This window comes from Pyxicephalus adspersus, chromosome 6 (genome assembly GCF_032062135.1).
Source record: "Pyxicephalus adspersus chromosome 6, UCB_Pads_2.0, whole genome shotgun sequence".
In the NCBI taxonomy this organism is placed as follows: Eukaryota; Metazoa; Chordata; class Amphibia; order Anura; family Pyxicephalidae; genus Pyxicephalus; species Pyxicephalus adspersus.
This window is the reverse complement of record NC_092863.1, coordinates 51,681,330-51,697,927: the sequence shown is the minus strand read 5'-3', so window position 1 is coordinate 51,697,927 and position 16,598 is coordinate 51,681,330. Positions and strand designations below refer to the sequence as shown.

The following is a 16,598-nucleotide window of genomic DNA, read 5'->3' as shown; positions in this document are numbered from 1 at the left end:
TCTGCTTATCCTCAGATCAAATAAACAGTTATTACAAAAGTGCAATGAAAACAAACCCACATCTATTGAAACAACAGAGCCATAAAATCACGAGAAGGAATGAATTCCCACACTTAAACCTGCCTGCAGGAAGAAAGGATACTGTAATACTAAAGTCAATGTCTTCCTCCACTCTAGCATTGCTATTCGAAAGAGCTGAAACTGCAATTTGCATTTAAACAATGTTGTCTTGGAAAATAATACTGGTGTCAGTGAATGTTGCTTTGTGTCTGATGTGACAGATGTGATTTCATTTGCAATGATTTCCACTACCTTATGTGACTTCTCACCAGCATTTATTAGGTTTAAACTGATCTCCAAGGTATATAAAAAGTTGGGTGCACATCAGAGGTACACAAACTAACAATATTAGGGATTTAAAAAAATAATAAAAAGCAATTAAAATAATATTAATTTGTATCCAGCATTTCGTTGTGGCACAGCTAACCCTTATCAAGATGATGAAAAAGGTACGATGCACCTTACCAAAATGTCGGACACAATAACTTTTAATATTTTTTAATACATTGTCGCCAGTAATGAAGTCTTGTAAATGCTTTGTTCACACCTAATATAAATCATCAGATAGACACAAATCAAATCTATCTAGTTTGGGCCAATCATCTTTATTATTTTTCTACCAAGCAAATAACCAACCAATTTTTCCCATGTAGGTGTATGTCCAATTCAAACATATAGACATTACAGTCTAGATACCTCTGTACTCGCCTGTCAACATTACAAAACCTAGTACACACTCAAAAAAGTCTTTCCTCCTCCAGGAACTTCCTGGTCTTTTAAAACACCTGCAGACCCTGCAAGTCCAAAGACATGACGTGATGGTTAAGAAGCTTATCTTATCTCCCCTAGCACAGGTTTTGGAGCCCAAAGGCAAAAGTAATTATATTCTTGTCAAAGACTTTATCGTTCTCTGGGACTCTAAAAGAGAAAAAAAGCCAAGCCCTGTGCCTTCTTATAGCCTGTGAAAAAAATGTTATCTAAGTCCACTATAAGTCCCTAAACAGCACCACTTCCTAAGTCTGGGTTCTGCTGAACAATCACCGCCTGTACCCTATTGCAAATGTCATCACTGCTGGTCATCTAGTCCATTCTGAAAGGACCTTGGCACAGATGGAAGTGTCCACAAATAGACATGTGAAGACCTGATGAAGGACCCCCCTGACCAACCCACCCCCACGAATATAACAGAGGAAGAGGAGATAGGGCTGGAGAATCATGTGAAAATAACACAGTTTTAGCTGAGTAAAAATGGGGAGATCAACTTTTAATGATTTACACAATGTCAGAGATTTTTATTTTGAAATATGAACTTGTTAATATTAACAATGCAAATTAGGAGGGAGAAGACAAAATGAAATACTGCTTTGCAGAACCTTTTCAATCTGTGTCTTATTCTTATTGTAAATACTGACCTTCAGTACATTTTTTCTTAAGAAATAAAACATTCCTCTAGTATACAGTTTTATAATGTTTCTCTTCTGCACATTGCTAACATTCTAACAACAATTCCTTTTATTTTTTTTTCTACACAGTGAGAAAACAAAGTTCCTAACCTTGTTTTCTCACTGGCAGTGTACTAGTGAGTTTTCACACCTCTTCGTGAAATAACAACAAGGCTAGAAAACACATATTTTAAAACTTTTTTTTTTTTTAATCACAGAATCAATAAAGATACCAGCATTATGTGTGATCATTTATTTAAAAAATCCAACTCCCTGGATAACTAACTGGCTCCTAACTCACAGGGCTTGGGTGGAGTTGGCTGTGAAGATGGCAATGCCCATCAACTTAGGGTGACAGCATAAGGTAAGTGTCATATTCAGCAAGTGGGCTGTGCCTACTTGTTGATTATGACAGAAGCTCACCACTCACGAATGAGTTTAGTTCCCCTTTAACATCATAAATCCAACTTCAGGGCCAGGATCCTAAAATGACACCACTGGCCTCTGATTTATGAACTGGTTACCACCGTGCACCCTTCTTCTGATAATTATCAATAAAATATTCAAATTAGGCAAAACTGATTTATGCAATTAATTAATGTAATGTGTTAAAAAAAAAAAAAAACAATCTGAAAGCATAAATGCACTCTTTAACGTTAAACATTACCCTTCATGTGCTACAATTGCAAAAAATATGTCACACAAATTGAATGATAAATCATCAACAGAAAAAAGAAATATCAGTCACTGAATTATAACTTAGTAAATGTTTTCAAGCCAAGTGACTTAGAAAATCCTGGATCTTGAAGTAGTAGCTAAAAAGGCATAAATGTTGTTACTATTGCATAATTTGAAACCACTTTTAACTGTATTTCAGTGAACACTTTGGGACGTATTTATCAACAGGTGAGATTTATTTTGAAATAATTTTTGACAAGACAGTGTTTCCAGTATCCTGTAATTTATCCCGCTTTGTGAGCTTAGCAATCCTATTTTTGCCAAATATTATTTCCACGTGTTTTTACTTAGCTGCCAATTATTTAGTTAATTTTATTTATAAATTAAAGAGCTATTTTTTTTACATTTCTGACAACACATTTCAGCCCTCTAGATTGGTCTAACTTGCAAACTGACTATGAAAACACTAAAGTAACCAAAGTATGTTCAAGTCATTGTATATGCTATAATAGGAACACCTTAAATACCTTGACTATAAGGGTTCTTTTCAAGTCTCACAAAACCATTTCTATGAGTGGGTTTGACACATCATTATCACTTTATCTTTAGCTAAAGAATATTTTGAGCTACTTGTGTTTGGTTTAACTTTTCGTCCAACTCAAAACTTGGATAAATTCATTTTCATCTAAGATTTACATCAGTTTGCTCAAAATGTACTCATTCATGTTATGTATTACAAAGTACAGCATATACCAGAGTTGGAAAATGCTTTTAGAAGTTACAGTGTTACAAGTTGAGACCTTGTTTGAGAAGGGAGTTCCATTGGTTGATACACATGGTAAATCCATTCCTTCCTTGGGAATTTGAGACAGTATTTAGGCATACCCATGTGATATTGTAAACACGGCACAAGATAAACAACTTCTCTGTATTTTGTTTTGAGCATATTACTACTTCTTTGATTGAATTTAGTTTAGTAGCTCTATGTTACCAATAGGAATACATTAACCAATCATTAAAGTGTTTCTATTTGTCACTTATGCCTACCAAAAGCCTGTCTGTCCTCTATCCTTTCCCTAATATTTGAACTAGTATTCCATAATGTCTAAACATTATAGCAAGAGTTCCCCTCATCCACTCTAACTCTAATAGGATATAAATGTACAGCTCTGCTATTTTCAACCATGTACCATCTACAATTTAGTTATATTTGTACATTTCCATTTCATTATGCAGTTTTTTTTCACCTTGCTTGCTATAGACAAGACAGCATAAAAAGTATTTTTCAATTACAGATAACCCAGATTGCAAATACAAAGTCTAGTACACTTGTCATTCATAGCACATTTGCTCTGTTTACAGTCACTTGAATGAAGTAATTAAAGGCTTACCATGTTGTGTGTTATTGAAGCAGGCTTACATATTTAAAACTCATGCATTACTTGATTATTACAATCAATATACCACCGTAAGGAGTGTTACTTCAACTGTTACACAGCTGTTACTGTTTCCATGGCATGATCTTTACTAAATAAGTTATTTCCAAAAATTTTAGGAAGCAATGCAATTTTTTTCAATTTAAAAAAGAATATCTTGTATTTATTAGTGCAAATATGTTGCAATTTTTTTTTATTTATATGTAACTGAACTTCCCAGGGAAACCAACCAACAACTAATGGCAATATAATAGAAGAGAGTTATCTCAGCACCCCAGCATTTCAGTTTATCAATTACCAATACCAATTAGTACTTAAGATCCTATTATTGCTAATTGTGCATCATTCTCTTGAACAATGAGATGCCAGATTTTAAGTATTTTATATGACTCACCATAAGACCACCCTGAAGTGATGTATGAATTCAAAAGTCACTCAGGCATTTTTTTTTACCTAAAACTGCAATAGGGTTTTGATAACGGGCATTTGGATATAATAACCCCTGCTTGCTGGAGTTCTTTTACAAACGTTTTTGTTACACTTTAAATAATATGTTCATTTGTGATCTTTATGTTTTAGACATGTTTCCGTGAGAACTGAACTTCTGTCAAATACAATAAGATGACATCTGTATGTTACATTGTTACATACAATTAGCAAAAGCATACCTAGGTGTACCCTTTGCAAAGAGCTGTGTTGGTGCTCCACTTCATGTTTTCTATTAACTTTTACATGATCATTTTCTTGGAAAAATCTGTATTACCCAACCTGTGCAAAAATGTAAGTTTAGACGAGAGATGAGAGTTTAGACGAGAGATGAGAGCTATGCAGAAGGATGTTGAATGTTGTAATGTAATGTTGAAGGCACTTGTATGCATTTATGTAATACAGATTAGAAGCAGCAGCAGTTCACAGTGTGTTTACACAACACCCCTCCTGATCTTTATGTCTGTCTCACTACTTCTTGGCAATTTTGTCCTGTGAACCCTTACAAGCAGAGTCTATAACAGAGAAAATGTTCTGTAATCACCACCCTTTATTAAAAGCCACATCGCTGTTTGAACAGAGAGACAAACTTATACTGAAATAAATGTAGTTGAAAAGGGGTATAAACCACAGTAGACTTTGCATGCATTGGTATGTATTAGCTATATGGGCGTTTTGTGGGATACCTGCTTCTTTAGGGATTATGCCATGTATAAAAACACCATATACAACTAATAAAAAAAAAGAAATAAGAAATAAACAAAATATTTCACAATATTTGTATCTTACATCCAAAGATTTTTTTGTGAAATAAATTTTAAATGGTGTTACCATAATCACAAAAATAGAACATAATATTAATGTTTATATTTACCCTTAAATATCCATTTGTTGGAACATGGTCAGAGAACCTTTTGGGTGAATTACATAAAACAGACAATCAACACTATCATCAGGGCAGGCAAAGGGATGCACATCCAATGAACTTTGACAGAGTTTGTTTTTAGCTTTTTCATTCTGTTATCTCTCCATGCCCTTGGTTGCAGTTCAAATAGATTTAGAGATCTGATTTTTGTCTGCTGTCTGCCCTGACCCTCTGGTAGACAATTGATCATACTTGTCTGCACAGACAATATAGTGCTGTTCTGTGGATTGCTTCTCCCTGTATTGTCAACTGTCATGAGCGAGCCTCTCCAAGGAGTTTGTTTGACATTGCATTGACATAAGGATAAAAGTGCTATCTACACTTCTGTATAAACAATCATACAACCACATCCTAGTAACATGTCTGTCACTATACTAAAAAAACAAAAATATTGCCATGAATGTTCTATTTCATGACAATATTTTTCTGCGGAACTTGTGGGTTAGCCAGGGTGCCTTAATGTACATAGTACTGTTCTGGTGGATCCATAGTAACCAATGAGAAATCAGATTTATTAAATTACATACAGAGAGATATAGGATGATCTCTGACAGCTATGGGTTAAGATTTGTTACTTAAAACTACTCCTATCAAATCCTGCTGACTACAACACACACACAATAACAGATAGCAGGAGGGGTTCGTTTCACTTTCTTGTTTAATAGTCTTGCCAGATTAATGTAGCTATACTCTGTGGGTACTGCTGACAAGGTGGGATCACAATACGTACCCTAGCATAAATATCATTAGCCAAGTTTATTCCTTAAAAGTTCCCTCAAGTAAGCAAAATTAACGTAACAGCAATAAAAACCACTCAGCAACAGCTGCAGATGAATAGGTTGAAAGAAGATGTCAAACACATCACAAAAGATCATTTATCTCCCTCTCTATTTTTGCTTGCATCCGTATCCGTGTTACAGGAGAATTGGAAGGCGGTATAGTGTTTGTGTTGTAGATGCCCATGGCAAAAGTATACGCGATTAGATAATTCAAGTAGTATTCCTGTGATCAACTTCCCCAGTGCAAACACATCTGGGATACACTAATTATGTGTTGTGCATTTATTTCTCACAGAAAGCAAATTTCTATTTATACAACGACAAGCAAACTAGCAAGAAAGCTGGAGGCCAATTCATTTGTTCCAGCAGTGCCTTTCTGCTGCTGTGTTAGCAGTTTTGGAAGACAATTTTGGATTAATCTATGGAATCAATTGAGGATTATCTCTGCATAGAACAGAAAGTGAAAGATAAAACTGCAAACATTTTATGTACACCATAAACATTTTCTGTTACCTAAACACTTGATTAGTTGCTCACAATGATATATTATGTAATGTATTCTATGGGATTAGCAAATAGTTATATGAAAATGGACACACTGTGACCTCTTCAGTACACCTGACCACCTATCTCACCATTGTTCCCTTGAGATCAAAGTTATGATAAGCCACATGTGCTGACCATGGTTGGGGAGGAGGAAAGAGGAAGCGTTGTGCTTGGCACTGATCAAAAGATCTTGACTTTTGCAATTCTGAAACTTGGGGTAGGTTTGCCAAGGCCATAAGACCCAGAAATTTCTGATGGCATCCCTGATTTTGGTGGTGAATACAATACAAATATTGACAGATTGCTTGCATAACCACAATACATTTCAAATTTGGTGGAGCTGTGAGTTCAAGATAAATCTATGCTGCACAGTTAGGTGGACAGGTTTCTTGTTAGTCCCAGCCAACCCGTTTGGGAGGTTTCTCAGAGGTGCCAACCACTGTGTGAATTCTAAAAAAACTCCCATCACAGGAAGAAATCAGGAAGGTTCTGGCCAAAAATGTATTTTTGAGCCAAACATGATATTAGTTTGTGCTACATATTTACTGACCCAAGTGCAGGATAATGCTCCTTGTAACATTTTGGGTTCTGGAACATATAAAAAGGTAGGGCTTATTTGCATACTTTAGCCAATGGGTGAATAATGTAGGTGGATCACAGAAAAGGTGCTTGTTTTTTTGCTTGTCACACATTAATTTATGCTACCAATTGGTGAAAATAATACAGGTATGACTGCCAACCTACCACATTTAAATTTTCCTAAAAAATTGGGTCACATATGCTTTTTCAACAAGCAAACTTTCACATATTTGATGAAGATAGAAAGTAAGCTATAGAAATTACTTCAAAGATTTCACCAAGCCAAAGGTTCGTTTATTGCATTTTGAATTCTGTGTGGCACATCTGATCTTCCAAGGCTTAGAAGTGACATGAAGAAATTGCAGAGGTGAAAATTCATTCTCTCTATATATATTCCTATGTGTGATGTGATTTTTTTAACAGTGCATAGCAAAGTCATTAGAAATCTCTACAATCCCTACAGGGATAACGAGTGAAGGTTTTCTAATGCAAACAGATACAGCCAGACTAATTGACTTTTTACTGCGTGTCAGTGGCATTTTTCTTGTCACTGACATCACGACAGGGAATTCTTTCTGGCACTGAGATCATGCAGAGGCTATTTTTCCAGCCACTGACATGGGGTACTTCTTCTGTTTCAGCTATCTATTGATGGGTATTGTTTAAAAAAAGTTTAGCTTATTCAGCACAGTGTAACCACAAACATTTTTTAAATGCTACACACCATCCTCGCATTGAAGTCTCTCTCTAAATGTTCAGCATTGGAAGGTATTTACTATTCATGAACACAGTTATATTAGAGCTCCAGAAGTATATTAAATTAATATCTGGAAGGTGTATGCTATATGGGATGTGGTAGTTCAGGCTGTGAACAAACAGTGGAATTCAATGTGGCATAAGTCTTTGTAGCAACAATAACCTAACTACTTTACCTCTGAGTACATTAATCAAGGTGAAATCAGTTGGATAAAAGAACACTACATGGATTACATTGCTGAAAACTGTGTTTGACACACATTGTGTTGTATACCAACTATACTACATTTCGAATAAGCTAAATTTACCAGAACTCCTGTAGCTGAAGCAAACGCTATAATTTTACAATGATAAATAAACCTAGACTTATGTGCACTACACTAGGTCAGAATATTGAGAAACTATGATTTTTTGATAAAAACATATCAGAATTTTGTGTCGGGATTTCGCAAACAAATAAACAATTAAACTAGAATTAGAATGCATGAAGAAAAGACACATAAGTTGACATTTTATATGATCTTCTTCCGCATTTCATTGAATCCTCATACATGTGTTGCATGGATTTCCTTCCTATAGGGTGCACTCGGTAATTCCCATTCTCCTTATGCTTTAGGAATTACCAGCTATATCTAAACATTTGAGGTAGATTGTTTTACGACACCTATTTTTGCTAAAAGTTTTAATTCATCATCATACTATAAATTCTGTACATGAGACAACAATAAGGTACCATCTTCCCTGCATTACAAATAGGAAGGTAAAATGGAGTTGCCACAAAAAGGTTTAAGGGGAAACAGCTCTAGCCTAGCTCCTATTCACTGATTCACCTACCTTTCTGGCCAATCAAAGAGTCCCTTGTATTCGGTGAATGACCAATGACTTGGGTAAATAAATGACAGGGTGTTTTAATTTCATAGCCCTGGCAGCACAGCTGAGTGGTACTGTGTATCAACACTGATTACAGCAATACAGACAGTACAAGGTCAGAGGGGCTTTCAGTTACTAAATTATTTTAAAAAATGTTGAACCTGCAGTTGTTCTTTAGGGGCCAGTGGTGCCTGCATTGAAATTGTGTTAAGGCAATAGCTTAAGATACTTCTAAGGTCAAAAGATTTCACTGAAAGTTGTATTTGACCCGCAGTTTATTTCTAACTAATCTGCATTTTAACTATTTCAAGACCTGTATGGATACGCACAACCAGTGTGCATGAACAAAAGCAAAATCATGTACTAGTGAGTCCTGAGGATTGGACTGAACACTGTTTCTATACCCATCCATTTATAAAAACTATTGTAAGGATGAAATTAAAGTTTAAAGGCAAATAAACTTTCCAAATGCAGATTGTACCTTGGTGAGTTTAACTATTCAAGGTAGGCAATTAGTGGCTGGACTCACCATTGCCCCAACATATTAGCAAGTGCTGATTGATTGTAAACCGCTGTGCACCTCTTCATTCATTATTGCTGGCTTCTCACCCACATCATGTTGTGCACTTATCTAAACATGGAGCTATTAAATTGATCTATAATTTTGGTAGAAGATTACACATTAGGCCATTAAAAGAGCAATTCCTTCTGCAGACCATTGCCAACAAAATAAAATTCAAGGTACTTGTGCTGACGTTTACAACACTTTGTGCCCTTGTGCTGTCCTATTGATCTAAGTGCTTAACCAATTACATCTCCAGCTGCAGTCTCATATCCTTGGGAAAGAACCAGGAGCTTCTGTCCAAATTATTATAGATTCAGTGCGTAAAACAAGAAATAATAATAATACTTAAGTGATGAATGAATAATTAAATAATTTTATTTTTCATTTTGAAATGTTTCCTAATATTGAAAAGTAGCTATGTCATTGCTAGTCACAGTTGTGTAGTGAGTTACCCTTATGAAATTAAAAACATACTGTCATAATGTCACTTCTGCAACAAAAGGTCACAATTTTCAAGGTACTGAAAATAAATTTGCCATAGCAAGGAAACAGATTATTTTATTTTTTCTTTTGTAAGCAGACTAGCAGCTATAATAATAATAAAAAACTATTTTGCAGTTTATTAAAGTTTTAACACAAGATTCACACAGCTTTCACCCAAGATCCACACATTTTTCCAGGTAAATTACATTTAGATAATGTGTAAACCTTGGGTTAAACTGAGTGAATCTAGTGTGAAAGCATTCAAAAATTGACCCTATACTGGGTTTTTTTTCAGACACTGAAATAATTTATTATAAAATTGTCTAAAGATTAATTGTGAACAAATGTCATAATTCCAAGTTTACCTATTATTCACATGATTCACACAGGTTTGCTAGCTGCCTTTTATGATGACACAACTCCTATGCCCTTTAGCATCATGTAGGTGCTTTAGGATGTGGAAGCCATTGCAAACCAACAAAGTGTTTATGGACAAATAAAAACACTGCCCAAACAATAAATGTATAAAAGCATTTTTATGTTGTGTTACCTGTGCAACAAAAATACCCATTGATACTAACAAAAGTCCAGTGTTATGTCTTCTGTACTTTGCAGAATTATCTTAAAGTGTAAATAACCCCAGTCGATACTCAACTGTCACCTTCATATTGGAGGTGCCATCATCTTCTTCCCTTTTCTCCTTTTTCAGCATTACAATCTTCGGCCACCTTGATTGACCAAAAACCGGGATGATGTAACTGCAATGCAGGCGCGTGGGAGTTCATTCAGTACAGGCACCCACAAGGGATGCTGGGATTGCTGGGTATCCCTGGTAACAAATGCTGAGCTGCACATGCAAAATATGACAACTCCAAGGTGATTCATCAGGAAAAAAATGGTAATCCAGAAGGGACATTACCTATCCCTTTCTGAAATAAACACCTGTCTAATCACAAATTATTTTCAAAGTGGCATTTTAGTCCTATAACCCAAAAACACTTATTTTTTATGCCAACATTTATCCTCTATAGATACAGTACAGTGAGTAAGGATTTACTGGTAGGATTACAAGGTACAAATAAAACAGGAAAAAACAAAGTCAACACATAAAACAATTAGTAAGCTGTAAAAACTTTGGTTCTTGAGTTTAAATAGGGTGACTGGGTAAATGATCTTACACTTCACAGGGACAAGAGGTAGCAACCTACCGACCCGAACTGGGTTACATTACTTAAAGCGTACCTAAACTCAATTGCCGCAGCAGTAAAGACTTAATGGGATTGCAGAGCCTCCTGGGATACCTACAACACATATCCCGGGAAGCTCTGGCAGCTCCGTCTGGCATGCCTAATCTCAGGCATGCCCAGAAGGGGCATTTTTCATCCTAGCATGCGCAGTGAGATCGGCTCTCTTTTTTTCCCTACTTTACAGCAGCTACGACACTTGATCTTGCACCTGCGCAGTGTGAGATCAGGCGACAAAAAAAAAGACGGAAGAAGAAGACGGAAGAGAAGAATGAAGATGGTGGCGCTCGGCGCTTCCTCTGCATCTGGACAAATAGGAATTCTAGGACGACGCAGGACTGGATTGTGGGAGGGACCAGCTCCATCGATGGACCTGAGGGATTAAAGGTAAGTGTATTTTTTTTGTTTTTTATTTAGTTCTGCTTTAATTTTCTGTAGATAATTGTCATTTTTTAAGCAGGTGTGAAATGAAGGTCTGTACACTTTGGGTCTTCTTTCAATAAGCATAACAACCTATATGTGAGATGAGATAGTGACAATGTAGAGATATCTGTTTTTATTCTAATAAATAAAATGTGACATAATCAATGGAAAATTCAGATCTTGTCATCTATGGAATCTGATTTTATAGTCCCAGTTTATTCTATTACATTTTGAAAATATTATAATTCTGCAATAAAATTAAGTTTCACATAAGTAAGGAGTCTTATAAATGCATTTCCATCCCTATTTAATAATATTTATTATTATTCTTACCATTGCAAGTGGTATAACAGCCACAATGTCTCTTTCACTGACGAAGATTTTGGATACTCCGAGTTCTGAAACAATCTGCCCAGGGTATTCCACTTGCCAGGTGATTATCTGGACTCCTGATGGGTCTGTTGCAGTGCCAATCCTGAAGTCTATCTGGAAAATTTCATAAAAGTTTTCTCCTACGCTGTAAAAAGTAAGAATAATTCCATTACTCATTTGCTTCATTTTCTAATTGAATCAATAAACTTTCATAAAGATATGATAAGAGTAAAAGACTAAAATAACATTTCTTTGTATGTTAGGTTATAAGCATTGCAGCTGCTAAATTCACAAAGTTCTGTAACTACTTCAATTACACCCACATGAAACATCTGTCTGAAAGGAATTTCTCAGACTTAATCATCTTAATACCAACATTAAGAGTAATATACAAAAAAATACATGTGAAACTGCTCTTTTTTTAGTACAGTCATTTTCGTACTGAATTTTAAACAGAAAGGGCAGGCTAATGTGTGTTAAATGTCACACCTAAATGGGGGAACCTGTTCATGGGTGCAGCAGCTTGTTCAAAATTTGGCAAACCTATAATTCCTACTGAGGTATATGAGGAGACGGCATCCTGTTATTACATTTTTAGCACTAAAAAGCAAAGATCTGTCAAAAATTGTATAGGAATCTGAGCACTTCCAATACCTAAATCTGTATGTAGTACAATGAAACAGTACTATGCAGTGCACAGTGTCACAATCTTAGCATTTTACAGAGAATGAGTAATAAAAAAGCTTGTCGTAAGCTGAAGTCTAGGTCTGCTAAGAGTGGTAATCTAGGCAAGTTCATTTGCTTGTTGGAAATGTTAAGTGCTAAATTGGTGGGTGTCGTGCAAAATATCAAAGGTTTTAGTCTTTAAGGAAAGGTAATGTGTCAATAGAGACCGCAATTTACTAGGACTATGTTCAGACAAACATTAAAAAAAAATGTCTAAAAAATGCCTAAAATTCCTTATGACCATCCATACTCAGCATCTACTGTATGTGTTTTTTTAGTATATTTTTGGCATTTCTACTGCAGTTGTTCTTGCAATGTGCTATTTACTTCCTTTGTCTGTACACCAAGAAAAACGATTTATGAGCAACAAATAAATAACTGATTTACACTTTTCTGATCTATTTCGGACACTCTTATTCACTTCAAGTACAAAGCTAGCATACACATATCGACAAAAAAATGTTTTAAAGTGTGATTTGTAAAACAGAGATTTTTTTCCATTATATAAAAAGTAGAACTCTCTTTCAAAACATTAGTTTAAAGACCAAATCTTGGTCGTCTATCATTGTTGTGGACCAGCTTCCACAGATTCACCAACAGAGGACCATGGGCTATGCAGTGAGTGCTGGCACAGCTCCTTATAGTCCCAGTCAAGGTTGCGTGTGACGAAGAGACAGCTGGCAGCCTATAGCAGGGGATGCCTGAACAAGGACCCTTGTGTCGGGATTACTAGATGTTATTTTACTAAAAGTTGCAGATTTTTTTTATTAAAAAAATGTTTATCTGTTTAAGCTTGGGTTACTTTTTTTATTTTTTTTTAAATTCAAGTTTTTATTAATAAATCAGGAAAAACAGACAACATCAGGATAATTCAGAATAGACAGCCCCAAGTGGTAACATATTGACACCATTATAAGGTTGCAAAGTGAAGCTTGGGTCCATTTTACAAACCCAAAGTCATAATACTCTATCTGGTCTAATTTGTAAATATAACATAAGAGTGTTTAAGCAAATTCTTACTTTTTTACTATCTAAAACCTGACATTTTTCCTGTTTTATACAACATTAGTGTCCGTTATCAGCAATGTGTTCAGGCAAGGGATAGTAAAGGCTGATAGCTTACATTTTTACTAGGACACAGAAACAGTAATATACATGTACTTTCATGGAGTTTATGCTGCAATATAGTTCAAGAATGTAGATTCTGCATATTACAAAGGTCAATTACTGAGTAGTTCTCTTGCAGTACAAATGAAATGAAAGTGCTAGTTCTCCTACATACAACTTTAGAACATAGGCTTAAATAGGATTTTTGAACAACACTGTTGTGTTAATACTGTGTAAGATATACAAACTCAGCGGAGTGTGGCCCCTAACTCCAAGCTAAAAAAAAAAACCTGTACAATACTCTGAGAGCTCAATAAGGCAAACTTGCCTGTCAGGTTGAAGGCAGATTTTGCAGCTTACTGTAAAGGTGACATTCTCCACCTGGTGATCTGATAAACATTTACCCCATTGTAAATAGCATACCAACCAAACTTTCATACAAGAAAGAAGGACACCTGGGGGTGGAAATGATATGCCACACTCCACAACAAAAATGGCAGGTTGGTAATAGCACTGAAAGTTTGATATGACATAAATGAGTTTGGTAAATAGAGAATGAGCCTGCATATTGAATTCACTGAACATACCTAAAAATTTCTCAGTTACTGTGTTTTGCACGTCTCCTTTACATAAACTTATCAAATTATAAAATATCAAATAGAAATTATGCACAGAGAACTAACATTTTGACCTATCCTACCTTAAAAACAGTTCCATTACTTGCAAACTACACAACAGTAGGCAAATGATGAGAAAGTAAACACTTTGTTCAAAACTGCAATACACAACAGAGTGTATACAATGCAGGGATCAGGTCCATGTAATGCACTACACCAGGGGTAGGCAAACTCCGGCCTTTAGGCCAGATACGGTCTAGCCAGGAGTCGATTCCGGCCTAAAGCCCTCCTGATCTATCCGGCCTAATCCCGGCCAGCAGGGGTCAGCAACCCGTGGCTCAGGAGCCGCATGCGGCTCTTGAGCCTCCCTGTTATGCCTCCCTTCCCTATTTACTGCGGCTGGCGTTAACACCTCTGCCGCCGGGGTAAGGGGACATTCCCTCTTCTCCGTATGCATTGCAGAGGAGAGAGATTTCCTTTCATGGGTGTTCCCTCTCCTCTGTAGGCATTGCGGAGGAAAGAGAATTCCCTTCAGGGGCACTCCTGGTGGGGGGCGGAGCCATCAGCGCGGGACTCGAGAGAGAGTCCGGCCTAGTGTGCCTTCTTGGCCTAGTAGCCAAAAGAGTTTGCTGACCCCTGCACACCGTACATAAAATGTAGGAATCAGAACAGTAAAATTTGTACAAATGCCTGTCTCTTTCTTTCCAAAATAATTTATCATCATGTGGTGCTTTCTGAATACATTTGTTGCATTATTTGAGGAGGCAACATTATATTTTCTCATTTATGAATCTTTTCAATGGAGCAGAGGTGTCAAAAAATCATCAAACCGAATTCTCTTTTCAAGGTGCGAAGAATGGATTTCTGTAAACAATACCAAGGTAGGTGGTTTTAATACTTGTCAAAAGAATTGTTATACAAAGCTTTGTTAATTAGGCCTAGGCCAACCCAATATTCCAGAGTGGCAGCATGGGATACCAATGTTAAATGTCATTTTATGTGTTTTGTAGGTTTACAGAAACAAAAAACACACTGCCTATAGAAAATTCATTTTCTAATTACCTGTTATTGAGTTTTTAGAAATAAAAATGGAAAAATATCAAATCTGAGTGTTAGTCTTTGAAATTTGATCACAGAAATAGTGTAGGCACTGCATGAAAGTAAAATTACCCACCTTTATGTGGTAAGCTGAAAATTATATGTTGCAATCTCACCATCATTATGTAGCTAATACCCAAAGTGATTTTATTATTATTAGCTAAAGCATGGGTAACATTTTCTTCCTTTTTAATAGTACAGTGCTCTTATAGCTAGATGACTGCTTGTATAAATAAATACAGCTGTACAAGATAAAAGCTAAAAACAATTACATGACCAGGGTACAGCAGAGAAAGCCATAAACTGCTATCACCAACCAATAACCTTCCCCCCAACTCTTCCCTCAACCAAATGGGACCACAGACTTGTGTTGGAGTAACTTGGCCATAGCAGCTTGTTTTATTAACCAATACCAAAATATATATCTCCTATTTTAATATACATGAAATAGCATATATAACCTAAAATAAACACCTCAATAAGAGCATTCTGTTCCACCAGAAATTGATTTCCTCCTTACAGATCCATGAAAATCCCCGACCTATCCCTTTAGCCAAAAATAACTACGCTCACTAACCAGGCCCCCAGCTGCTAGCACACCACCTTGGGGACAATAGGCACATAATAACATCTCCACCTAGCCCCCACAACAACCAAGTGTGTGCAAATATTTGAATCAATTTATCTTTACCTATACATTTATTTACATATATACTATATATGTAACTGTTTTCCCATAACAAATAGCAAATCATTATTATGATACTAACCTAATATTATTGAAGTGGAACAGAACAATCATTATTCACTTTATTTTTGTTTTGGATCGGCAGAAAAAATTGAAATTTTCTGCCAAAGAAGATGTTCTTATTCAGTACTATGCAATGTATAATATGTTTTCAGAGTAAGATTCCAATAGGGGACAAGCAGACAAAAAAGTTACAGAACTGCATTAGATGTGCTTAAGTAGATGGTTTACAGAAAGGGAGATGTAAAAATGAGTGGGAAACCTACAAATGAAAGAAAGGACCATAAACAAGGTAAAGGATTCAATTAAAGTGGAACTAAAGTCCCACTTTGAAAAATACAGGATCAGGCAGGTTATTGCAGAAAGACAGGCAATGTCCCTTCTGCAATACTTGTTCTTACCTGCCTGCTTATCGCTCAGCTTTCAAATTTTGCAGAGCTGTGTATGTGCAACTTATCAGTGGTTGCAAGGAAAATCCGCCAATTCCAGCTTCCTTGCATGTTTCAGGAAAGAATAAATGACCCATTGCCCCTGATTCATCAATGAAATCCGCGCTCGCTGGAAGCGCGAACGTACGCGCGGCCATCGATCGCGGATTACCGCGGTCCGGACTCGAGTATGCGCGTACACTCGCCTCACTACCAGCCGGATTCCAGCC

The 16,598-nt window shown here is 36.2% G+C and overlaps 1 protein-coding gene across 1 annotated transcript in view; it reads right to left on the bottom strand.

Annotated features, from left to right (window-relative positions):
* LOC140333817 (transmembrane protein 132D-like) overlaps positions 1-16,598 on the bottom strand; it is a 441,891-nt gene that overhangs the window by 111,010 nt on the left and 314,283 nt on the right. Inside the window, exon 4 of the mRNA XM_072415753.1 lies at positions 11,606-11,789. Within this exon, the coding sequence (XP_072271854.1) occupies positions 11,606-11,789 (184 nt within the window). The remainder of the gene's footprint in view (positions 1-11,605; positions 11,790-16,598) is intronic.